Source organism: Oreochromis aureus, linkage group 17 (genome assembly GCF_013358895.1).
Source record: "Oreochromis aureus strain Israel breed Guangdong linkage group 17, ZZ_aureus, whole genome shotgun sequence".
NCBI classification, from domain to species: Eukaryota; Metazoa; Chordata; class Actinopteri; order Cichliformes; family Cichlidae; genus Oreochromis; species Oreochromis aureus.
Window position 1 is genome coordinate 24040371 of NC_052958.1, and position 27912 is coordinate 24068282.

Here is a 27912-nt window from a genome sequence, read left to right on the forward strand (position 1 = left end):
TTCTTTGTATTATTGTAAGGTGTTTACCTTACAATATAAAGCCCCTTGAGGCAACTGCTGTTGTGATTTGGCGCTATATAAATAAAACTGAACTTAACTCCTTTTGTCTGCAACCTCAGCAACCTGAATCTCCTGCCAGACGGTAGCAGCTTAAACACCCGGTGTTCTGGGTGTGTGTGTAATGCCGTAGGATGGTGCGTGCCCTCCTGAGACAGAAATTGTTGTAACACTGTTGCATACAGAAATTAAACAGAAGAACTCTCAGTACTGCTGTTTATCTCTATGGTGATGCATATTAGAGGTCTGGAGCCTTTAAATTGGATCAATTTAACTCCCACAGCCTAATAAACAAGATGTGGAAACTGCTTGCGTTTAACGCAGATCAAAGTGAAATTAATTTGATCCCTGGTGTGTGTTCTGTGTTCTCACAGTTACAATTCTGATCTTGAGAGTTTAACTAAGTACAAACATTTTATACATTTTCTGAATCACCAAAATATTACATGCACATTCCTGTGATAATGCAACAGTTTGCCTTACTTAAAAAAAAGTGCAAAGTTAAGCTTCACATAGAAAATGCATACCCCCAGCAGAGAATCTATATTGTGCCATTATCACCAGCAGGAGGTGAACCAACACTCTAAGTGTTGGTTCACTTAGTCTCTGAAGTGGAATCTGTTCACGGAGCCAGCGATGAACAAAGGTAGAATTTACATTGTGAAAGACCACATATTAAATGTCCATTCTCAATAATTGTTCATTTATTAAAACACAATCAAGTGGAAAGAAAGTACAACTGTAGACCATGGTACATTGCTTGGAGCCAGGCCCAGGGGAGGGGCTGGTCAACAAGTGCCTGGTGGTCAGGCTAGCCTGAGCAGCCAGCCCGGGCTCAGTCACATCTTAACATAACATATTAATGTAATATGCCTGTCTTAAAGAAGGTGCACACCTCTTTTCTATTACAGAAGGCTATGATGACTAACTGAAACCAGACAAAATTTTTTTATCTATACAGTAAGGTGCATCACAGCTTGTAAATCATAGCACATTTTCCATAAATGCAAAAATGTGAAGAAATAACTGCCTTCATGACTGATTATCAACCTTTATTTTTTCTGTTTAAAACAAGTGGAAAAACTCAACAAAACATAAATATCCATATTTACAGCATATGTGGTCGTGTAACTCAGTCTTCTTTCTTCTATACTACACCCATCTGGTCCTCATGAGAGCGCTGGTGGAAGACAAAGGATACAGCAGCATCCCAAGACGCTTTCAGCACTTGGTCCCTCAGGCCCTTCTTGTCAGAACAGTGGTTCCAATGGGAGAGGTCACTGTTACAGTCTGCATCATTGTCAGGTTGTCTTATTTCTCTGCCATTCACACAGCGGCGACAGCGAAACCTAATACAGGAGGGGAAAGAGGCTGATTAAGGGTGTGCCATACATTATGATCCATAGTGTGGGATTATTTTTCAATCATAAGTTGTGCAGAGAAAAGACATAATCGTGAGCAAATCATTTTGTTTCAGCGGAGCAATTAAATTTCTCACGTGTGAAGAACTCAGCAGCAATCAACACAGTGTCTGCTTTGTGCTGCTACAGTTTCACGCCCTCGCGGGAGGCTTTTTGCACTTATACAGGAATACTGCTAATGTGAATCAACTGACTTTTGACTGGATGCCCATAGGAAGCAGCGATCCTTTAACACAATAACCTGAACTGTTGATCAAACAGTTAGATTGGTTATTTACTGCGTAGTTCAAAGGTAAGTTCTGAAGCCTCTGCACTGCTGTCCCATTAATCTGTTATACAATACTGCATGCCCTTAAATAACAAGGATGAGGCAAGGAAGCGTGCATCATAATCTATCAATTATAATTATAGCCAAAACAGAAATATAAACATGCCACCAAAAAGCTGCTCAGTCAGCAGCAAACACATTCACTTTAATGGGACGTGCAGCTAAAGGTGATAAATCAGTACAGACCGAGAAACTGTAGCAGTGGCCACAAAGCGCACACCCCGGCAGGTGCGACGGCTTCTTTGTGTGGCTGTTGAGTTTTACATGCGAGGGTCGTTAAATTTACACGCGAAGAATTTTATTGTGCCGATGAAATTAAATTATTTTCTTGGATTATGTTTTTTCTTGAATGCAACTTATAATAGAAAAATAATTCCATATATAGCATAATAATGGCTTCAAACTATTACCATCCACGTCAACCTAGCAATCAGAAATGCCATAACTAACAACGTGCAAAGTTCGAATCACTTCTTACGACAGTGTCAAACCCTCTCAGTTTTGCTCAAATAACTATTATCTCGAAAACTTACATTAAACTCACTTGGTGTCAGTTCTTGTACGAAAGCCCATAAAATCTAAAAGCACATGATACGCTGCCCAGAAGATGATAGGTGCAAGGATCTAACTGCAGCTGGACAGAGCTCTCAACTCAGACAAGAACACATAACTTTTTACAGCTATGTCACCTGTGCCAAGAAAATTTCTACAAGATATTTGGGCTTTAATTTTAATTTACTATTTCTAGAGTAAATTAAGTTCTCTGGACAATTAGTAGACTGAACAGCACAGACAACGTGTGTGAGTAAATGTGTTGTACTTGTCGTGTGTGTCACTAGTGGTCTCTTCGTTGAGAGTGAAGAGTTCTCGGAGTTCGCCCAGAGAGAAGTGACGCTCCACATCCTGCTCTTCATCCACCACACAGCTGCTCAGGGCTTTTTTATGGGCCTGCCTTTGCAGGATCTTCTCTTCAATTGTTCCCGTCTATCAGGAAACAAGCACATGTCAAAACTGGTAAATCTGTAACCAGCTCAGTGTAGATTTCAAAAGTAACCTGCTGCACTAAAACACTGAATGTGAGGTCGTAAACATTGTTGAAAATGCATTGAACTGACAGAGAGAAGTCGGTAGATGTAGCAGGTCTTCTTCTGACCATCTCTCCACACTCGAGCCATTGCTTGCTCGTCATTCGCTGGGTTCCAGTCGGGATCAAACATCACCAAGCGGTTAGCACCAATCAGATTGAGGCCACATCCACCAGCCTTGCTACTCAGCATGAAGATGAACTCTGGGTTCTGAGAAAAAGATGGCTTCAGACGCTGTTCAGAAATCTTTCAAAGCTCTCAATATTGCTTCAAACTGATTTTCCAACTCACCGATGGGCTGTTGAACTTTTCCACAATCTTGGCTCTTTTCTTGATGGACATTGTGCCATCCAGCCGAACATAGAGGTATCTGACAAAGACATAAAGGAGGAGGAATTAAAATCATTTGAATAACACACTTAAAATAGTGATTTCTGCAAATATACCTTCTAGATCTGCAGAGCTTTTCAAAGAGATCCAGAGTCTGTGTGTAGTTAGAGACAAGCACCACTTTGTCTGTTGTTGTGGTCTTTGTCATTGCCAGAATGTAGTCGAGAACCAGCATTTTCCCTGAAATAAACAAAGCAATAAATAGAGAAATATCAAAGAGAAATTAAAAATGCATGCCATGGAAGAGTTCGGGTCTTGGGAGGTTAACAAAGGAAGGCAATAAAAAATTTACATTCTTATAAAACAATATTTTTTTAATATTATGTAAATGTAAAATGTAAACATTAGACAAGCTATTAAATTGTGAAAACAACCCTGTCCACATGACTTTATGTTCTGATTACATTCTACTAATCTAATGCTGATCTTCTTCCAACTAGTAAGTGTGGATGACTTTGGAGCTGCACCACGATACACGTTCTTACCAGAGAGCTGAGGTTCAACATCTTTGGTGGAGTAGTTTGGAGGAAAAAGTTCTAATGCCCCCTCAAATCCCTCCTCACGTTCCACACACTTCTCATAGATAAGAGCTGGATCTGAGAAAGATGGCACTCATTTGTATTTTTTCCAAGCAGAAGATTGTCATAGATGTAAGACAACAATCTTGTTTTCTATTAATAGTTTACATTTTAGCTCAATTGTGAGAGGACAATTTTTCTGATGATCACTGTAGTGTTCACAGATGCAACGTTTTGTGTTACATTTTTCTCACTTACGATTGCACAGTTTCTTGAGTGATGTGATGGAAGACAGGGAGGAGACGCTTATTTTGCCCTTTTGTAATGTCTCAATGGGTTTGGCCTGCTTTAGAAAGTGTTTATAGAGCTCTGTCTGTAGAGGGGTCAGCCTGCAAGGAACCATAAAGAGACACAAATTCAAATGAAATTCCATGTAAATTAAATCCTGTTTACATTTTGGTTTTGGGACACTCCATACTCCCAAAACACCTTCCACAGGACACCCTGAGGGACATGCTCGAATGCCTTCTTCAAGTCTACAAAACACATGTAGACTGGTTGGGCACCAGTCATGCTCCCTCGAGTATCCTCGAGTGGGTAAAGACCTGGTCCAGTCCTCCACGATCGGGACAAAAACTGCTCGAGTAAACCTCAAGTATATAACAAAAGTATCATAATTTATCAGAAAAATAAATAAATTATGGCAGCCCCAATACTACCCCTCAGCCTCCTGGGAGTAGAATTTTGCTCTGTACGTTTCCTCTGAAAAGTTCAGGTTCTAGAAGATATAATTAGCAAGTCACTAACCCTACCCTTATTTTTTTCATATCTTGCACCAGGTGTTCAATATTCTAACAATACTGCTAATTGTAACCAATGTGTTAATTAGAGCATGCAGGAACATAAAAATATGTCCTTCCAACACCATAAGAAAATGAGACATGAGCTATTTTACGAGGTTTAAAAAAAAAAAAAACTTTCATTCTAGCGATTCTGCTAGCTACGTTTTAGACCGGATGGTCATAATTTTTTATTGCTAAAACTAAGCAAGCTTCATAATCACTTAAAAACCCTAATTTTCAATTTTGCAAAAGCAACAAATGCAATGTAAAATGTAAAAAACACTGGTGGCTGGCAGTGCTACACCTCAGCGTCCTATGAGAGGATATTATGCACCTATAATAGCAGATGCAGTTATTTGTCCAAGGTCTATGTAAACAAATCAACTAGCCTTATTTGTAATTGGTAACAAATAATAAAAAAATAATGTTATGCTTTAATCTATGCACTATTTAAGTCAGTCTGTTGAACCTCAGTATCATTCTCACTACAAACTGTAGCATTACTGACAGAACACTCCACATCAGGTTTACATAAAGTAAAACACTAATAAATGAAACAATAAGCATGTAATATCTTTTAACACTTATATCAAATTGTACCCTGGCCTTAAGATCCATACAGTTACAGCAATCTGACAGCATAAGGTTTAATTTCATCATTATAAAAACTCACTGTAAAACAATAGTTACTCAAAAAATGCTTTGAATATCATTTTGTCAAAAGACTGAAACAATGACGCTGGTAGATTATATTGTGTCACTGATAAACATGAACATTTAAAAAAAATGCATGAATTGTATCAAAGTTGCCAAATTCCAAAGTGTCACAGACTGTCCACAGATGCAGCTTTGCTGTTGGTATGAGAAGCCTATGATATCCTTCCTGAGTACTACATATAAGGCATGGTATTTTTCATTTATTAATTTTTAACTTTTTTTTTTTTTTTTTTTTTTTAAATCCTACAATACTGCTTTCTTGAGCTATTGTGTTTTCAAAACTTGGCTCTGACACGAGATTTTTAGTAGATGTATGTATGGTTTCAATTTGAAAACCCTAATTTTCATCTTAATTGATTCGCCGTGTTCACAAGATTTTCAGACAACTTGATCAATAACCTTGAGGTCAAAGTCACCAAGATTTTTAATAGACGCACCTATAATATCAATCTGAAAAAACCCTACATCACCTCGTACTCAAGTTATTGTGTTCACAAAGTTGGGTGTCCATGGTGCCCAGCACCCACCCAGCCAGCAGAGTGATGACAATTTATAAAAATTAAAATATTAAAGAAGTTATCTCTGCTTAAAAAAAAAAAAAAAAAGAGGGTTCTTCATGTTGAGCACCAATCTACCTACCTGCAGCACACAATCTGCTCAATTTTCATAGGAAGATACTTGGACAAGATATCAGATGTCCTCCTTATCAAACACCTGTTGATACAGAATATGGTCATTATAACAGAAGCAGAATAAAAGAGCTCAATTTAGTGAAGACATTTGTCTAAACACAAAACATATAAATAAATAATTAATTTTAGGATGCTTATGTTTAATTGACTCTGTCTGACAAAGACAAAACAAAGGAGCAGAAATTAATATAATTTAATTAACACAATTAAAATAGTTGTTTCTCCAAATGTATCAGAGACAGATTATCCTGCATAATCTCATTTTAAATCTAATCTATGAAAATCAGATAATGAAACAAAAACATTCTGCATTAAATTACAAAATTATATCTTAAAAGAAATCAAAATAAAAGCTAAAAGCCTAGAAATTAAAGGAACAGGTCATAGGATTAAATAAAGTTTCATCCCCTCTGTGTGTGTCCCAAGGATCCCAGGGGCTATGTTGTCTGGGGGGAGGGGGAGCCATTCAAAACCCCCTATGCTGCTTTTTGAACAAGATGAAACAAGTGTGGACATTTCAGCAAGACAATGATGCCAAACATGCAGCCGAGGAAACTTTCAATTGGTTTCAGAGAAAGAAAATAAAGCTGCTGCAATTACCCAGCCAATCACCTGACCTGAATTGAAATGAAAATCTGTGGAAAGACCTAAAGCTCAGAGTTCATAGAAGTGGCCCACAGAACCTTCAGAACCTGAGAAATGCATGAAACTAGTTTCTCCGTACAGGAAATGTTGAAGCTGTCATTGCCATCAAAGGCTTTTGTATGAAGTATGAAATCAATTTCAGGAAGTGTGTCAAATACTTTTTTCCTGTATCATTTCTCATTATTACACATAACTTAATTTATGAACAGCTATGGGTTCTTTACATGAGTGGATTGAATGGATTGTTACTGACATCTGGTGAGAATTTCATGTCAATAGCACTCTTAAAAATATATTTACTAAGAAAATAGCACCAGCACCTGCCTCAAGGCAGTTTATATTATAAGGTAAAGTACTTTAGTGTCGTGTTGCATGAACTTACCTGTTGACTATGCTGATTAGCTCCTTCAGTTTTTCTTCCCCACTCAGTCTTTCTTTATCACTGGCATCTGCATCCCGTCCCTTAAGGATGGGAAGTTCGAATCGCTTTTTAAATTCCTGGGATGTGCCTGCCATCCAGATGAAACGTTAAACAAATCTGATCAGAAAAGAGCTTTTTACCTATTTCTGTATTTGTAATGCTGCTTACCAAGAATACCAGCATTAACAAAGTGGACCAGGCTGAAGTACTCCAGAAGGTCATTCTGTATGGGTGTGCCTGATATCAGCACTCTCCTCTGGGCACTCATGGTGTTCAGGGCCTGATATGTCTGGTTATCAGAGTTCTTAAGCCGATGGCCCTGTAGCATACAATAGTACCGTTACATCCTAACTTCGAGAGTTCTTGATAGCTCTGAATTGTATAGATAGAGTGAAATACTTCGTCACAGATGATAAGTCCAACTTTTCCCCTGTGCAGAACCTCAGCATGCAGTCGAAATGTCTCATATGAAATGATGAGGATGGGTGTGTGTGCTCTCAAGCTGCGCTGCGAAACGAAACTCTCTGAAAGAACAGAAAACAAACAAATGACCCTTTAGGGAAAGCTAATCATGTTTTGCTATTTAAACAATATCAGCAATAGCTCTCAAGTAAAACCATCTTCTCTTAAACTAAAGTCTGCCTGGGCAACAATTTCAATCATGTACACTCTATGACAATGTTTAGAATATTTTTATTCTACTGAAAAAAACCATTTCACTGACAATCACTGAAAGGTCTTCCTTAAGCTAGCAAAGGATATAATTCTGAGATCAAAGATTATTATACTCAGACAATCTGGGGATACACTTCTTTTGCCAGTTTTTGCTTGGCCAGCTGACCAATCAGAGACTAAGCTTTTTAACAGGGAGGGCTTGAAGAGACAGGAGCTAAGACTAGAACTTTGGTCCATCACAAGGCTTTTCCAACAACCTTTCTGTGGATGTTTATAATGAAAGAGAAATGAAAGTTAAATACCTAGTTGTTTATTAATGCCTTCCTTTGATCCTCCATCAATGGCCAATGGTGTGATACGTGTTCCCAGCCACTTTCTGACTTCATTATACCAGTTATGTACCAAGCTCGAAGGTGACACCACAATGGCCTTGTCTATCTCTGGCTTAGTATCAGGGCTTTGGCGTAGCAGGGTCCACATGAGGGTGATGCACTGCAAGGTCTTTCCCAACCCCATCTCATCTGCCATGATGCAGCCATAAGATCCTGGTATGCGTCGGCCCGTCACACACTCCCACATGAACTTTACACCCTTAAGAAATTAAAGACATTCAATGTGAACTTCAAAGAAAAAAATATGACTTAAGGTGAACTACACTGCTTTTTTGGAGCTGAGTCGCACTTCACTGTCTTCCTACTAGTTGGCATAAGATATCAAAGTTTCAGAAGCAGCTTCCAAACTACTTTTGGAGGACTGAAACAAGCTGAATTTGTGGTTAGCTGTGCCATGAGGTGCAAATACAATGTTAAATTTTCAGAGATGTTAATGTTGCAAATCAAAATGTGTGTGCAACAGGTGTGAAGGTAACTTTGGAGAGTCTGTTTGATGATTTACACTAGTGACCACAAAAGCACACTGTGACAACAACCAAAACAGTTGAAGACATTAAGAATAACAAATCTGTGATTCATTACCATTTTCATACCTGAATTCATATTTTACAAACAAATTTAGCAATGCCTCTAAACATGTGTGGAAACAAATGAAGACTTTAATTTAAAGTAAGTATTTAAAGACAAAAACTTTTACTTTACAGTTTTTTAATATTCTTGGTTAATATGACTAACATTTTCTTCTCTTATAATAATTTAGAGATGATTTGTTTTTGTAAATCTAGAGTCAAGCATGAAATATTCCACAGTATATGTTTAATACTATGATACTGTTGTATGATATGTGCAATACAGTAGCATAGAGTAGTTTATGTGTAAAGATATCTTGTGTTTACCTGTCTCTGATGGGGTCTGAGCACTTTGCCTAACACTGGATCCACAACCACATGAACGGGTAGTTTTTCTCTGAAAAGAGCAAAGATAGCTCGTGTCACACGAGTATTTTTTAAATCACAAACATGAACAGCACTCTGATATAAATCAATTAATAAACTTTCTGCTAGTACCATGTGCTAGTTTTCAAGCACTCACTTAAAATCTCATGTACAAATGGGCCTGTTTCAACTTTGACAAACAAGTAAAGATGATGTATTGGAGAAGGAGTTGTGTTTTTGACCTACTTGTCAGCTTTGATCAGGTCATGGGCACTCAGAGCTGGAGGCTCGTAAAGAATCAGAGCATCTTCGGCAAAAGGATCATGGAGTGGTCTTCTCACTCCTGCACGCTTTAAACCAAGTGCCCTGATTCCCAGTGATCCTGTGGGTATTTCATTAACACAGCAGTGAAGTAATTTAACTGCTGTACAAAAACTGAAAGAACCATAGTGAGAGAAAAATGTTACCTGCATAATTTGGAATAGGAATTTTAAACGGCTTGGACAGGATACTTTGAATAAATGCCTCCTGCAGAAAAGATTTTTAACAGGTAAGCCTCGTTAAATCATTAAACTTTATTCACATACAAAATCTATACAAAGATATTTATCTGACAGCTTTCAACAATGCTTACATGTTTTTCACCATCCATACATGCAGGACGGTTGTTGATCTGCGTCAGAGGCTTTCTATGGAAAGAAATGTGGTTCTCTCTCATTTCATTATCGCCTTTTCTTCTTTTCTCCTGCATAAAAAATATAAATAAATAATTAAAATGTTTTTTTTTAAATATCTGTAAATGGCATACACCATAAATTAGGTCCCTCACTTTCTTCCATAGCTCTTACAAAAAAAAAAAAAAAAACATTCAGCAGGTTAACCACTGCTCCAATTTTCTACAATATATATAATCTAAAAGATATTTTTTGAAAATCCTTCAAACACCTCTGCATGCACCTTGGTATTAGAATTTGGCCCAGACAGGGCAGACACAGCTAGCCTGTTATGTATGGGTGGGTATCAGGTGAGCAACTGGAGAAAGCCAAACATAGGAGGTCAAAGCACCAAACTATTAGGTCACAGTTGATGGTTTGAATCCCTGTTCATACACTGACATTTCTGGATGTTTGTTTTGTAATTCATAATTCCTGAAAAAAATGAGCACATTATATTTTTGTGTGTGTGTGTGTGTGTGTGTGTGTGTGTGTCTTTTAAAAACAAAAACACTAATGAGGAAGCTGGTTACAGTCTTATAATAACATACACGAGTGGAAAAAATTGATGGCTGGATGGATGTGTATAACTCATATTTGTATAATTAAACATATAAAATTACTGTAGCATCTTTACCTTACAATATTAAGCGTCTTGAGACGACTGTTGTTGTGATTTGGCGCTACAGTGGTCCCTCGTTTATCGCGGGAGTTACGTTCTAAAAATAACCCGCGATAGGTGAAATCCGCGAAATAGCCAACTTTATATTTTACAATTATTATAGATGTTTTAAGGCTGTAAAACCGCTCACTACACACTTTATACACTTTTCTCAGACAGGCACGAACATTTTCACATCTATCTCTCTTGTTTAAACACTCTCAAAGTTCAAACCTTCGTAGAAAAATAAGTCCAGTATTATAGAATGAAACCAAAGGCACCCACAGGTACATTTGACAGTGCAAAAAGTTTTGTTGACATTGTGTTTTTTGGGGAGAAAACTTACAAGCATACACAGGGGCGTAATTTCTAGGGGGGTCAGGGGTGTTATGACCCCCCCAATAATCAGACCCAGCCAATATAACCCCCCCAATAAAATTATGAATGATCTTTTTTTTTTCATTCAAATAAAAATTATGAATTATCTTGCATAAATAGGCTGTTGATTTTCTTTACTCATTTCACTTATTACCAGCAAAATAGTTGCATGTTTAATCATCTGGAAATTTATCCAGATTTATTTATTTATTTAGACAGAGATCTTGACCCCCCCAATGTTCAGCACAAAGTTACGCCCATGAACATACAGTACAGCACTTCAGAGTCACACTGCTAGCGATCAAAGATTTATGTAAATTTGACCAGCTGGACGCATTCTGTGCTGTACAGGAGATACGGTACGGAGGAGACGGATTGACAGTGGTCTACAGCCAATCAGGTCGCAGAACACGATGTGCTATAAAAAAAAAAAAAACAACAACAAAAAAAAAAACATGCAAAATTGCACAAAAAAATCCGCGAAACAGCGAGGCCGCGAAAGGCGAACCGCGTTATAGCGAGGGACCACTGTATACAAATAAACCTGAATTGAATTGAAAGTTTTAATAGGAAAAACCTTAATCTAAGAAATCAACTTGGGATGTAACACCTAAAATTTAAAACATCCTATTCTCCTAGCATGCCTAAAGGCTAAATAGGAAAGTAAACGCTTACTTTCTTATTTGAAACGATGTCTAAAGGCAGGTTTGAAAAGGTGTGTCACAGGTCAAAAAGCACTCCAACATTAACACCTTAGCTCCAGATATACAGCAGTGGTCCTGTACTTACAGGTTTATGTGTCCACTCATCTTCACAGTAGTCTCCCTCCTGCTTGCGTTTGGCAATCTGACTGGGAGCGAGACTCCTCCGCTGGGACGGAGGTTCATATATTGGCATTACAATTTGTTAATCAACACCTTTATGTAGTGTGTAGGCCAAATGAAATAACTACGGATATGGCTTATTACTTACCATTTTCCACGTCTATTCTATGTGGCTGTGGTAATGCTGAGACGTCTCGCCTCACCGTGTTGCTAGCGTTTGTCCGTAGTTACCACCTCTGTCTGCTTCTTGTCTGTGCCGGTGTACTCCTCCGGTACTATAAACACTCGTTTAACAAATACGTGTTCCTAGCGTTAACATGAAACGCACTACTAGGTGTATATAGTTAAGTTAATAGCAAAATCACGATAACGTCAGTATACATAAAGTATACGGCGCATTTTCCTCCTCGATTCAACTTGGCGCTAATTGTTGTACAACACTACGGAAAGCCGGAAGGGCAACAAACTGTTGTAGGCTCGATCTTTATTCGTCCTGTTCAATGAAGCAGAGTACCTGTTGAGTTCAGTCTGTTATTAGTGACATTTTTTTTTAGAACTTTTTGAAGTTATAAAGTGAACAGTCGGTCATTCCAGTTCAGTTTGTACAGTAGACATACAGGGCAAATAAGAGTAACAATTAGCAGTACAAATAAAATAAGAAGGGTAAATAAGTAAAAGGGGGGGAGAAAAAAAGAGGGATGTGACAACCTTCATAATAGCTTTGTACTTGAAAATTGTATCTGTGACAGCTCATTTGTTGCTGTTATTAGTGACATTGCAAACATCCTTCAGTAACCATTCCGTCATTGACAGGAAGCTCAGTCATGCTTTTCAGTTTTGAAATTGAACAAAAAGTAACAAAAAGTAATATCAATGACATTCTGACACTTTGTAACAAAAGGTGTGGTTGGTTGTCCCGATGAAAAAGTTTTTTGTTTTTTTCCCCAATTTTTTTAGAACGTGTTGATAGATCAATAAGTTTAGAAATTAACACCACCTAATGTTGATTTATTTAAACTGTGAATATGAATCAATGACTATTTAGAATTATTCTATTCTGTCGCTGTGGCTGGCTTTTGTAAACAGAACTCTGTAGCACCTGCCTAACGGCAGCAGTTTGGATGGTTTATGTCCGTGATTTGAGGGGTATGCATGTTCTCTGTCGGTTTCCTAACACTCAACCAACCTTTTTACCCCGTAAGCAAACTGCAGGGGGTGCAACAGGGCCTCTGTGATGTCCTTAAAGTAGCTTAACACCAGGATTGACTCCCTTCATGACCACAAATGTCAGGGTGATAGTTAAAGCAACGTTTGACAAAACAATGCAGAATGTATGGGAAACTGTATTAAAATGTAGGAACTGACTGAAGCCCTTTTCGGCTTTCTTAAGACTGATGATGAATAAAAAAAATTAACACGTTCATAAAATGTACTATATAGATGTCTTAAAACTAGTTTTACTAATAATGTATGGATTGCATAATTTTAAAATGCAGTAAATTGCCCACTGTGAACCAGTTGTACATATTTTTCTTTATCTCCTTCCACGCTTTGCACATCTCTGGTAAATCACTACATTAATTTTTCAGGGCAAATTCAACTTTTACAGTAAGAGTGCTGCTTGCTCAACTGTCTGTATAATTTGCATTACATTAAAACTATTGTCACTTCTTAATGATTCAGACAAGCAGCAACCCACTCGCTGCCTATTCTTATTTCTGTTAATGATAAGAGACAATAATGATTGGGGGCATCAAAACCACCCTGGCACACCCTCTAGCAGATCGTTAGATCTGCTAGAGGGTGTGGGGAGCCATAGCCCCATCCCCCAGGGCATGAAGCAGGCATAGAGGAGATCCAGGCCCCAGACATCCAGAGGCCACCAGAGCGCAAGAGCCCAAGGAGGACCATCAGAGGGGCAACCGTGCCACCCTCCTGGAAAAAACTGACGAGAGCCCCAGACATGGGGTCACCCAGCAGCCATGGTGCAGAAGCCACAGGGGGCTGCAGTGATGTGCCCGTGGGCTCTGCCAGTAGCCAGAGTGGACCGAGCACCAGGCCCAGAGGCCCGAGGTCCGAGAGCCCCCCAGCTCCCAGAAGACTTCCGACTGAGCCACGGGCACCCAGCCCCGGCAAGCAGCCACCAGGAGTGAGCCAGTACATACCTGAGCACCCAGCCCCAGACAATGAGAACAAGCAAAGCACCGATGCCTGAGGGCATCAGCCACCAGCCACCAGTAGGGAGTGTGGTGGGGTAGATAGGCCCCCATACCTGGGAGGGCCTGAGATGTTCCCAGAAAGGCAGAGTCTCGAGCTGGGAAAAGTTTCATGCATCTATTTTTACGTTTTTACATTTTAACAGCTGAAAATATTTAAGAATGAAAGCTATCAAAAGAATGTAAAATCCAACTTATCCATAAAAATCCCGACTCTTTTTACCCTAAGGACAAATATTGCCATCTTCCCACAAACAGATGTAAAAATATTATATAATAACACTTTTTTTTTTTTTCATTTTAAATCTCAAAGTCTTTTAAAAATACTTCAGCCTGAAATATAAATATCAAATACTAATTATAGTTTTGGGATTTTAACCCCTAACTCCAGCTGAGGTGTCGCAGAGGCTGCAAATGGACAGACTATGGTCTTTGCATGCAAGGTGGTGCTGCCACCTCTTCTGTTTCTGTCAGAAGAGTCGTACTGCCCTTACATGTGCGGATGAGAAGAGTAACTAATCAGGTAATTACAACCTTTTCCCTGAGATTAGGAGCTTTGAGAGGAAATCACTTTTGACTTCAAACAGCAGGGGTCACAGGGTCAAAGTTAAATATATGACATCTGTAAGCAGCATTATTATGTTAGATTCTTTGAATCACAGTTTCATTATGAAAATTGGGGGAAACACTTGTTCTATCTAACAGAAATTATCTCCTTTTTGTTTTTCCTGTGCAGCAACTTCTAGTGACTTTGATGTATTGTCGCTGGTGTTGGGAATAATTTTTCAGTGCCTCAATAATGCTATGTTTTTTATTAATAAGTGTTATAAAATTATATAGTGTAGTATTAAGTGGACACAGCCCTGAAAAATAAAGGCATGAGACCATGTGTCCTTGGGGAGTAGAAAGCTGCAGACTCTCGCTCACGCTTGCCTGGGAAAATGTAGATAAGAGGGGACCATCTCTAGTGGAAAGTTACTGAGACACTGTTGTTTAGACTAGAATGAGAGAGCTTCTGTAATAAAACTGTTGGGGGCACACCACCATTTTGAGATCCGCAGCAGTGTGTCATGCAGGACGCATCTCGCGTCTAGAAGTAATGTGAAAGAGAAATAAAGTGTTAAATGATCTATCGAGCAGTGTTTTGTCTTCCATCGGATGCCTCTGAGGAATCAAAAGAACTCGGTGAAGTGTTGATATTTACACTGGCCAGAGCCCTGAAACAGCTATCTTACAGATCCTGCAACTGCATCACTGTCCTGAGCATTAGCGTTCTGCCAAGCTCCAAGTTTGATGAGATCCTGCTTGACTCAAGACCCAATGTGGCATCCCTGCATGTGATGATCCATACAGTGATGTGGGGACCATACTTCTTGGATCATCCTAGGTCTGCCGAGCCAGACACACTAGGTACTATCAAGTAACAACGATTGAAACTTAGTAACAGAACAGCTTATAAACTACAGACTAAAGGTTCTTAATGTTGTAACAAGTAGAGGAAATTATACAAACAAACTTTTGTATTCTAATCCCCTAAATGTTTGTTATCGTTGTTGTTGTTTAATAAGGAATCAGGTCATGAATAAATGCCACTACTTTGAGTCTGTATAATTCAATTACCGCGCAATTTTAATTTTAATTCAAATAATTTTAATTACTGAGCCTTCACTTCCATTCAGTGAGCTTTGACCATGTCTTTGGTCTACCTGTTGTTCTTTTCGATACTAACCACCAGTTTTGGACTTTGACTTCAGTTCACAGCAACCGCTGTTGGCAACCATCATCTCAGCATCTGTCAGCTGTAGAAAAGGATCCGTAACCATCAAACGTGATTCCCTATCAGCAAGCTCTTGGTGATGGTAGGAATGAAGAGCCAATAATGATATTTGGTGATTTGAAAATTGGATTTTTTTTTCAGACACAGAAAAAAATATAAAGAATTATGTGTATTCATGGCTCACAAAAATAATATGAGTGTGAAATTTAAAAATAAACTTCACTATCATATTATTACAAGGTTGTTATTGTGGATGTCCAAGCATCTCTCTTGCCAACACGAAAGTTTCAGAGAGCCCTCTAGTGGAAAAATTATGCAAGATCAACACTCATAACATGGTTGAAGGGAGTTTCACCCATCTCACCTTTACTGATTTAATGTTAATTTATTGACTGTTATAAATGCTTATAGATCGGCAAATAGCTAATAGAAGCATCGACCTCACCCTATTTACTTCACTGTTTTTAAAATTGTAGCTTTGTTTTTATAAATTAATAATGTTGAGGTTTCTAACACACCGAAACTCTTCATATTTCACTGAAGTGCATGAATGAATACTAAAAAATATTTTTTAATATTAAGTTTCAAGTTAATGTCTCCCTTCCCTAACCCTCTCTGAGCAGAGCTCCCCATGGACAAACTGACAGCTGAACTCCAGACAGATCTGCACTTCATGATACTTTTGCTGAAATAGTCTCCACATTTCGTTATATTTTATATAACCAGTTTTATCAATTTATAATAATGACATAATCAAATCCTTTTAAATTTTAAAGAAAAGGAAAAATTGTAAAAAAAACAAAACAAAAAAACAAAAAAATAAAAAAAACAACTGAAACAATCAATTCTAAACTGCTGCTAAATATACCCACCGCAGATTAATTCTTTCCCTAGCCATGCAGAATAAAATCCCTTTGAGGATGCAGAACTCCAAAAAAGTTCCCAAACTTCCTCCAAGTTCCAGTCCAATACAGGAGCAATGAGTAGAGCAAATCAAAAAAAGTAAATCGAATTTTTAAACTACAGTGGATTAAAAAAAAGAAGCTAAATCCTCTGTAAAATCCAGCACATATTCCAGGGTCTTCTAATCTTCTGCTCACTTTGACGAAATCCTGAGGAAATAAAACGTAATTGTTTTTATACAGTTTTACATCCTCTTCTTCTCCCCATCGAATCACTCGATGTCCAACCTCTCTCTCTCTCTCTCTCTCTCTCTCTCTCTCAGACTTTTCACGTATAATTACATGTTCTGCTTTTTATGTTGTAATTTAACATGATCTAAAACTTTATTTGGTGACACAGAAACAGAGTATTTTAAAACTTTACATGTCGTTTGGATACACACAAGTCTATATGGTCTGTGTGTAGGCCTATTGAGAAATGCCCACAAAAAATTGGACACATCGGTGTAACTTTGTGCTGAACATTGGGGGGGGTCAAGATCTCTGTCTAAATAAATAAATAAATCTGGGTAAATTCCCAGATGATTAAACCTGCAACAGTTTTGCTGGTAATAACTGAAGTGAGTAAAGAAAATCAACAGCCTATTTATGCAAGATCATTCATAATTTTATTGGGAGGGGGGTTATATTGGTAGGGTCTGATTATTGGGGGGGGGGGTCATAACACCCCTAACCCCCCTGGAAATTATGCCCCTGCACCACACAATGGTTTGTACTCACTCAGCATTAGCCCCACCACCTGACTTTCATGGGTGAGGTTGACAGATAAAATTACTTCATGATCACTGCAGCACAAGAACATTGAAATAATGAATTAAATTGTGAAATAATTAACAATTCGTCAGTTAAAACACACAGGAAATGAATACATGAATTATATTTTTAAGGAAATAAACTGATATTTAATCACTTAAATATTAATTATTTCCCATGTTTATTAATTAATATCACATCACATTAATGAATTCACTAGTGATGAATTTATTCAGTTTTCAGTACTTGTGGCCCTCCATATTTAAATGAGATCCAATCCAATCCAGTTTTGGATGATGATTCAAAAGCTGTAACATAGATTAGGACATTACATGTAAACACTCTCTTGAGCTTTAAATTTCCATTTTATAAAAGTCACTTCCCCAGCTGCACAGGTTGCTGTTTTGTGACAAACTGCACAGAAAGGACAAAAGGGAATGAGGTGGCTGTCACTGTAGGTGATGGAGCAGGTCACCTCATCAGGTTGGTGGTTTGATCCTCATCTGCTCCAGTATATGTAAATATCTTTGGGCAAGATAATAATCCCAATTTGCTCTCCGATGCCTCCATCAGAGTATTTATTGTCTGACCGTTTTCTTCTTCCCACATTTTTACACAAACACATGTACTTTCTACTCCTTATATTTTCAAAACTGACTCCTTAATTTCTGTTTAATCCACCTGAGGGAAGTTTTTATTTTACGTCGCTGCACACGGTCAACCAATAAACCAATTTGAGCTGAAATGGAGGGGACAATTACACAGAAAAGGCAATCCTATTCATGTATCTGTCACCAGGGCTTATTGCATACAAACAAGTGAAAGAGGCAAAAACATAATTTATGCATCATTTATAGCACTGTGCTCAGGGGTTAAAGTGGGATAGAACGACTGCAGATGTCCACAAAATGTTGTTGCGGTACTTCAGCATCTACCTAGCACAAGAGTAGCAAGCATTAAAAGCAGTAACATTTGTTTTTCAAATGCAGCACTTTTTTCAAATAACAGCAAATACACTATGTGCAGTTTGTTGAATACTTGAATACTGTGTCTGCTAGCTAATGAAATGCTGTATTTCTCAGGGAAAGAAGATTGTGAGATAAATTCACTCAGAGAAAGATGGAAGAAAGACAGGAGAGGAAGAAAAGAGCTTAAATGTAAAGATAAAGATAAAGTTGTGTTTTATTTATGTTGTAAAACCTCCTGCAAAACAAACTGAGGTAACTAACTTTGTATTATTCCAATCAAAAGGCAGTGTCGTCCAGGATAAATGGGTTACCTTCTTATACTGTTGTGAATTTACAATAATGCATTGAGTTGCACTGGTGTAAGTAGGTGTGGTGTTCATGGTCAGACTTAGATAACATCTAGTGTAAGGAGATTCAGTGAATCATCCTTTACAAGAACTGTATACTGTCTAGTATAAAGACAGAACAAACAGTAGGGAATGGAAATTTTAGAGGATTTTCAGTGTTTTCGACAACCTTGAGCATATTATTAAGTATATATTAATGGGAAAATGTTAATATATCCAGTCTTGTTACTTTTCATCATGTGTTTATCTGAAAACACTTGGTCCTCGTTGAAACACCCTCTACAGATAAATGGATATAGTCCAACCAGCTCTGCCATCATGTCAGCATCAGTTTTTCACTGTGAAAATTCAACATTTTATATTTAAAAGATATATTGTTGTATTTGTAACTACCAAGCCCCATCGAGAGTAGTTAAAACTTAGAGCGCTAGAGTTGTAATATAGTATAATTAACAATAAAAGCCAATATAACAGACTCAGTTATTCTATACCATTAGGAACTTTTATCTTTTACATTTGGACAAGTAATATTTCATGGGTATTACAGGTATAATAGGAATGTTTTGATACTTTGTATCATTCTTATAGCATTCTTTTTCTGCTCTGACTTTGTGCAGCTCAAACTTCATTCAGCCTGTTGCTGCAGGAGTTTGCTGTGAGATTTAGGATGCATCGCACTAAAGATGTTCTACGTATTTTTTCGTTATTTCGTTGCCCTGTACTTATACATGTGTAATGACAATAAAGTTGTGCTAGTTGAAGAATGGAAATCCATCATGGTAGACTACGTGAGCAACACGTGAAGACAGCTAGCAAAGAATAAAATATTCCATGCACATGTAAAGTCAGAACTTTCTTGAAAGCTCTTTTCTTTTTGCCAGTGCAGGGTGACTGTGGTCACTAACTTGGTATGAATCCCAAGAAAGCCGTATGACATCATACAGCATGAGTCCCTCTCAGCTATCTGAGAGATTATATGAAGCAGTGATCCTAACAGTCTGAACCACAAATCAGTCTCTGCTCTGGAGGTTTCAAAAGACGCATGATTATAGAACACCGAGTGTTCTGCTTTATAATGAGTTGTGCGACAACATATTAGTTTGCCATATGAATTGTTTATTAAACCAGCATCTGTTACACTTCCAGAGTCTTCTTTAAGACAGAGTGTGAGTGACAGTGGACAATTAGATACAAATGAAAACCCGGAGAGCTGAAGTGGAGAGCAGTCTTCTGTTCATCTTTGTTTTATTTCATCTACACTGACTACAAATTCATTAGTAGGAACTGTTAGAAAACAGTTTTCTGAAAGCAGTCAGAAAAAATGGATTAAAACCAGCTTCCTCTTAGTATTGGATTTTTAGATCTAAATACTAAAACAAGTATTTAATGTAATTCAGCTTGTTTTTCTAATGTCTTGTAAATTCAAGACAGTTAAGACCCTACTTCTGCATGCTCACTGGTTGATTTACTGGGTCTATCTACAACCATCTTTTCCAATTAACACAAACACACAACATGAGTCTGGTCCTCCGTGAGGATTTTCACCTACTAAGTGGTGTCAAATGAACATTTGGTTGTGTTCATACATACATACAAAAAATAGCTGTCGTGGGAAACAAGTTTAAGTTTTGTCTATGATTTCAACGTCTGACAACTTTAACTCTTAAAAACTTTTAAGAGTTCACTGGTCACATGTGAGGAGTGTCAGTGTTGTGACATCTGACCTGGATGGGGAGCACTAGCTCACTACTTTTATTGTCCATTTTAATAGTTTTTCTTTTTCTTTGAAGGTTTAGCTGAGTTTTGTCATAAGTAAGGAGTCTTTAGAGCTCGAATGAGGAACTTCATCCCACTGTGTCATCAAGAAACAACTTCAGCTAAATTGGTTTCTTATGCTTCCATTTCTCAGTGACAAAAAACGTACAAGTAGATCTACAAACCACAAATGTGTTTTTAATGAATTAGTGCATTTTGAGATTTTGGTTTGTTTGTTTACACACCACGTCTTATTTCAGACTGAAAAACTTTGCTGTACTTTGTCTGTTTGATATTGTTGCATAATTAACGAGAGAATTCTTACTGGGAAACAGAAAAATTCAGAAATTCTTTGTAATATAATAGTAGTACATAAAGTATTGTAATACTTCAAACAAATTCTTTCCTAGATCCAAAGACACTTCATTTCAAACATACCAGAGCACTTTGAGTCAACTCCTGTTTACAAGTCATGATTAATAAAGTACACCCTCTGTCAATTCTTAGGTTTACATATCAAGACAGAATAAAACATTAAGTAGTTCTTACCTGGTTTTCTTAAATTTAGTTAAATGCAACATCAGATGAACAACACATTCACTGTGTAATTATATATTTTCCAAAAAAACAAACTGCAGACGCAGTGTGCAGAAAAATTAGGTAGACTGCATCATTTTAGAGCTTTTATCAGCAAGCTCTAACACACTGTGGTGGATGCATCCTGGTCATCTTGGGGTTCACCATCTTGCCCAGTGATGCTTCAGCAGTAAACCAGTTGCTTTAAGATTACTGATTACTTTTCTCCTTTGAATTGTGTTAACACAATGCCAAGACTTTTATAGGGTTGGTCAAATGTGCTGATGAGCTGCTACCTTACAGAAAATAAGCCAAAATGGAAACCAGCGCGTACAGAAATTATGATGCATTTCATATATTGTAATGATCTAACGAATTAGACACCCTCGGGTGCCTTTTACTAATTAAGAAATGCTAAGGACCAGAATTTTTTATTATGCCCTGACATGTAAAACCTTATAATTTAAGGAGGGTATACTGTCTTTTTATTGTGACTGTATATTTTCCATAATTCAGAGGCAGTTTCCCCAATCATGCTTATGCCTCAAGCTTCCTTATTTGGAAGAAGGGAAAATGAAATTTTATACAAAAAACATATGTTTAGTTTGAATTAATAGTTGACTGACAGTACATTTAAGTAAGCTTTACTTAGAAATTGTTCAGCTAGCCCTGCAAATGGTGAATTGTCCATGGTGTGCCTCTCACCCTGTGAGAGCCGGGATCGGCACCAGCCGCTGTCTTAAAAGTTGATATCCTTCTCTAGACAAATGACTTCTCTGGGCTTTAAAATACTTTCTGTTTTTTAACAGGTGGTAGGTAGAAACCTGAGGATGTTAGAGGAAATGAGTTAAAATTGCCACTTTGATTAATGTAACAGTACACTTTAATTAGACTTAAATAAAACTGAAAAAACCTCACTCACCCTGGTCCTTTCACAACAATCTCTACTATTACATATGGTGCCTTTTTATCTGTTTTTCTGTACATACTTCTTTTTACATAGTATGTACAGTGACAGTGTACATTTGATCTATGTGGAGTGTGTATTTATGAGTCAGTGAGCTGTATAGACACACTATGACTTTCAGCTGTATTATGGAAAGAAACACATCCAAATTGAGATTCACAGTCAGACATCACCATGTGTGAAAACATATGCAGACACACTTGTGCAATAACACAAGTGCTCATCTTCGGGAGGCATTAAGCAAATATCCTTAAATAAATACAAAATAAGTTAAATCATATAAAAGAATGTGTTAAAAAAAAACAGAAATTCTGTTACATATTAAACAAAATCTCAAACACAAGTAACAACAGTACTTGCTCATAGACAAAGAGCACAAAGAGTACAGATGGCTACAATCTGTAAACAATGATGGACAGAAGGACAAACATGCATGGAGACAGACACATCCACATGTCATCAGTGTGTAGAAAGGACTAGTGGACCTAAGGTGGTGGTGGATGAGGACTTTTTCTCTGGGATGGGAGTATTATGGAAGAGCTGTCACTTCTCACTTCCCTGTCAAGAGGTATGGGCTGCAGTGCTGTGTTTGACACAGCATTATTGGCAGTGCTGCTATCAGCTGCTTTCCTGGATGTGTTGCTCATAGATGGCTCAGGAGGGATGTGGTCAACAACCGGACTGACTGAACAGCACCAACTACTATGGCAGAGTGAAAGGACATGAGCGTTTCATCAAAATTTCCCGAGTGCAAGGTCATTTACATTTTTTCCACACCAGAAACCACTGAAGGTTGCTATTTTGTTCACACTATAACTGTGTACAAATTTTACTGTAATTTTATGGTGATAACATAGCCATCGTTGATACAGGAAGAATGAACATGTTCTGCTTAAGGCGAGACACTACCGTTAGTGTTTTTGTGTTATTTTGGTTTCATGGTATGTCTTCTTTTGGAATAGTGGAAAGAATACAAAAAGATATACACATTTAGATTTATTTTTCTGCACTGGACATTTATGCAATTATTTCATAATGCAGAATTTCTCAAATGTGAGTTCTCTCAGTCAGATACCGGGCAACTCAGTGTTCAATATTCTTTGAGACATGCACAGGAGGAGCCAGAGATTTATCCACCAATCTTTCAGATAGTCACAACTCTACCACCTGACCCACAGCTGCCACAACTACAAGCTGTCCCAGGTGGGCTGTCATCCATGTACTGACCAGACCAGAAGTCTTTCTTAACTTCTGAGATCGGACAAGCTTAGGTGTGCTCAGGGTGGTATCGCCTCATGCTATCAGTAGTGACACTCAACCTAGTGATCCATACACTGCTTAAAAAAATTAAAGGTACACTTTGAAACCACATCAAGTCAACTCAGTGGGGAAAAAAGTCATGCTGGATCTTTATATTAATATGGACTGGGTAATGTTAGGAATTGAAGAATGCCACATCATTTGAGGGAAATAAAAATTGTCAACATACAGACGTTCGAATTCGAAGATGCCCCGAAATCAGAGTAAAAAATGATGCAGCAGGTTAGTCCATTTCACAGAAATTTCATTGCAGCAACTCAAAATGCTGCAATATTTTAATAGTTTGTATGGCCCCATGGCCCCCTTAACACCATCGAAGCATGCTCCTAATGAGATGACCGATAGTGTCCTGGGGGATCTCCGTCCAGATCTGGACCAGGGCATCAATGGGCTCCTGTTTTGTGTGGGCTGAAACATAATGTCCCAGAGGCGTTCTACTAGTTTAGGTCAGGAGAGGGTGGGGGCCATAAGTAGTATCAAATCCTTCACCCACCAACAACTGGGGAGGAAACCAGGACCCACTCCACCAGCGTAGGGTCTGACAATCGTTCCAAGGCTTTCCTCCCGATACCTAATGGCAGTCAGGATTCTGTTGCCTAGCCTGTAGAGGTCCGTGTGTCCTTCCAAGGATATGCCTTCGCAGACAGTCACCACTCACCACCAAACTGGTCATGATGAATAATATTACAGGTTCTCCATGGCTTCTCCAGACCCTTTCATATCTGTAACATGTGCTAGTGGTGGACTGGCAAATTCTGGTATTCTATGGCAAATGCCAATCGGACTCCCTGGTGCCAGGCAATGACCATAGGGCCCACTAGAGGACGTCAGCCATCCTCATAAAATCTATTTCTGACTGTTTGGTCAGAGACATTCCCACCAGTGGCCTGCTAGAGGTCATTCTGTAGGGCTTTGGGTTGTCCTACTGGTGGATCTCCTGGAGTAAGTACTTGTCTCCTGGAATCTCCAGACATAGCAAACTTTCTGGCAATGGCACGTCTTGATGTGCCATCTTGGTGGTGTTGGACTACCTGTGCAACCTCTAGAAGATGCAGGCATTGCCAATGTCACCAGTAGTGACAATGACCCTAACCAAATGCAAAACTAGTGGATATAAACCGTCAGAAAAGACGAGGAGGGAAAAAATGTCATTCACCTGCAAAGCCATTCCTTTTTGGGGGGTTTTCTCATTGACGCTCCTCTAGTCCACCCAAACTTAATGAAATGTTAATTGAATTAACATCAAAACAATTAATACAACCTTCTCTGCTACTTATCTGACGAGCTCAATATCACAGAAGTTGGTTGACTTGATGCTATACGCTGATTAAAAAGCATTCCTTTAATTTTTTTAGAGTTTTAGACTGTATATGAGGAGATTGAGGTATTAGTGTGCAAGATTTCTTTTAACCATTTTCAGTTTGTTCAAATGTGGAAAGTCCACTTTAATAGAATTTTCATATACTAAACAGTTTCGTTCCTCGCCTCTCCTCCCTTTTTTTAACAGATGCAGGGCTTTCTATGCGTTATTCAGAGCCTAGTTTGTGATAAAGTATTGCAGAAGATGAAATAGTTGTCTCCTGAAAAAGTATTCTCCTGCACTGTGTCACTCATCTTACCTGGTCTGACCTTTAGTTCTGTAATTCCAGACTTTTCAGGATCTGCATGTTGGAAGTAACTTGTTATGTTAACATTTCTCAACAGTGAGCCACATAAACAGCCAGCTTTTTTCATAATGCGGCAAACAAAATGTTTTGTTCAATTCAGACCTCATGTGTAGCACGTACAAACAATTATAGTGATCAGAGCAGTCTAAGTGCTGTCACATCCAAAAAAACAAGGAGTCTGTGAGCTAGTGTTCATGCTCTCTTCACAAATTGTCTAATTAGTCAGAAAGGCTGTCATATTATCTCTTGCTTTAAAACCACAGGTGTTTAAATCATGTTTAATTATTACTTGTTATTAAACCCTGTCTTTCTTCCACAGTGTGTCTTTTGTTATCGCTCACTCAGCTCTGTTTTTTCCCCTTACTCCCAACCAGCTACAGCAGATGGCTGTTCCTTCTATCGGAGGGTTCTTCCTCCTAAAAGAGATTTTTTTTTCTTCCCACCGTCATTAAGTGCTTGCTCTTAGGGGCCTGATTGTTGGGAATTTCTGTCTATCATTGTAGGGTCTTTACCTGACAGTATACAGCGCCTTGAGGCGACTATTGTTGTGATTTGGTGCTGCATAAATAAAATGAAATTGATTTGTGTTTGATTGTTGCAGACACACACAATGCAGCAGGCAGTGTTTGAACAGCAGCTCTGTTCTCACTGACAGCAAACAAAATTTAAAATGTTTTCAACTTGGCCCGATCCCTGTGCTGATGATCTTTACTGCTCTATAACTGTTTGGACATTACTGAAGCCTGCAGAACTCCAAGAGTGCCACTGAAATGAACCTGTGAATCTAATGAGCTGAGATCTTTCCTAAATCCCTCCTATTCCTCTACCCTATGTGTATACTGTAGAAATGTATGTGAAGGCACACACTGTATTGTCATGTGAAAACCTTGTAACGCTAATATAAAACATAAGTGTTAACTACACCTGGAGAAACAGAAAAATAGCAGTTTCATCTGAAAATGAATGGACATATTCAAATCAAGGCAGTTTTCTGATACTTTTAGGAAAGTAAACACGTTGGAGATTAAGCATCCAGCAGCAATAAAATGTGTATTCCGATGTTCCTGTGCTGGGGGACAGTACTGAAATGTGATGGAGCAAGTTAAAGGGAGTGCGGAGGAAGCAGGAGTGAGTGAGTATGGAGGATGGCTGTGTGCAGCTGGGGGTTATAGGATTCCATCCATGAAACTGGTGTCTAGCCGCTGGACGAGCACCCGGATAAAGGACATCTCCTTGCGAGTATTTTCAAAGATGACCCTAGGATCATCAGACTGGCAGCGCAGACAGTTGGGAGCCATAACCATGGCCAGGTTGTTCACATCCATTTTGGTGATGGCCACATTAGCAGGCTGGGCAAATACCTAGACAAACACAAGGAGAGATCGCTATCTAATAAATGCAATAACATTTCAAGGTCTTAAGCATACTGTGATGATCCGGCAGGCATAATATTACAGTGCTGGAAAAAGATTGTGTTTTGTGTTTCTAGAAAGCTCATATATGATCATGAATATAATTTAGCAACACTATTGTGCTGCAGCTTTTTGTGTTTTAACAACAGTTCTAAGCTTTTCAGAACTGTTGAGACCAACTGCTGTAATTTTAAAAGCCAAATGTTTTCAGATTCTTTAAATAAAATTTCATAGTATTCATAGTTGTCCATAATCTCCTTTGTTGTAGTTTCTGCCAAAATTCACAACATATTTTCAGTGGTAATAGATCAGTTTAGTGTGTAGATTGTGGATTGGTATTAAGATAACCAAATATCAGATATGTTCCTCAAAAATGTTATACATCATTATATATCATTCAGAAAAACTTTGAAATGTGCACTCTTTATAAATGGTTGTTCTTGTCTCAGTCAGAGAACAAGCTTTCCACTCAGTCCATCTCAAATTAGCTTGGGCCCAGGCAGAACACACTGTTTCTGGATTTTACCTGTTGCAACACAAATACTGAAACGTAGATGATAAAATAGCAAAGTTCTTTGCAGGTTTACACTGAGAATCATTAAGATTATCAGTCTTTTATCTGCTCTACATACATTCTTCTTTCTAACTCACCCGCTCTCAGATGCTGTTTTAATATCCAGTCATGTTCAGTTCAATTCAACTTTATTTATTTGGCAGCAAATCAAAACAACAGTTGCCTCAAGGTGCTTTATTTATTTATAACCAGGACTAGGGAGGGGCATGTACGGTGGGGGTGAAGGTAGGATGACAGATGTTGTGAAGGGGGGCGTGTCCCATTTTGACCTTGGGACTTCCAGGACACAGATGTTAGAACTGAAGAAGTTTCTTGGATGAGAGAAGTGAAACGTCTTCAAGAAACTTAAAGGAGTTCAGACGCTTTTCTTTCCAAGCTCCTTAGACAACCCAGAACATAAGTCCAAGCTATGCCAGAACTACCTCAGCAAAAAAGAACAAGATGTTAAGCTTGAAAACATGGAGTGGCCAGCACAGTCTCCAGACTTAAACCCCATTAAGATGATTTGTGAACTGGACAGAAGAGTGAAAGCAAAGCACACTACAAGTGCCAACATTTATGGGAACTTCAACAACAGATATGGAAGAAGTTTCTGAAGAATATTTGATTTCTATTGTAGACAGAATGCCACGGGTGTGTTTAGCTGTTACATCTGCCAAAGGTGGCTACTTTGATGAGTCCAAAGTTTAGAGTACATTTTGGTCTATAAATTGATTCCATGACTTCTTTTTTAACTCCAACTGCTTATTTGTACGATGCTTTCATTTCAGAGTGCAATGAGACATTAAACTCCATAATTTTTAATTAAAAACTGGAAAAATTGGGGTGTTCTAAAACTTTTGACCAGTTGTGTATATGATCATATTTAAGACTGAAGCAATAATTAATGGTAGGACTTCTTTGAGCAGTCTTGTGGGAATGAGG

General features: G+C 38.2%; 2 protein-coding genes across 2 annotated transcripts in view; both read right to left on the bottom strand.

The window, feature by feature from the left end:
• Nucleotides 1-1092: 1092 nt before the first annotated feature.
• On the bottom strand, nt 1093-12161 carry rad54l (RAD54 like). Its single transcript, XM_031740588.2, has 18 exons — nt 11843-12161; nt 11660-11740; nt 9753-9863; nt 9586-9646; nt 9365-9500; nt 9080-9149; nt 8094-8382; nt 7516-7640; nt 7285-7435; nt 7078-7204; nt 5998-6072; nt 4058-4188; nt 3767-3877; nt 3338-3461; nt 3183-3261; nt 2922-3101; nt 2627-2790; nt 1093-1406 (listed from the first exon to the last, which is right to left on the bottom strand). Exons 1-18 carry the CDS (start codon nt 11843-11845, stop codon nt 1205-1207), a joined length of 2220 nt encoding a protein of 739 aa, XP_031596448.1. The 5' UTR covers nt 11846-12161; the 3' UTR covers nt 1093-1204.
• Nucleotides 12162-21322: 9161 nt separating this feature from the next.
• arhgap39 (Rho GTPase activating protein 39) overlaps nt 21323-27912 on the bottom strand; it is a 63460-nt gene continuing 56870 nt past the window's right edge. Inside the window, exon 11 of the mRNA XM_031740551.2 lies at nt 21323-26363. Within this exon, the coding sequence (XP_031596411.1) occupies nt 26169-26363 (195 nt within the window). The 3' untranslated portion in view covers nt 21323-26168. The remainder of the gene's footprint in view (nt 26364-27912) is intronic.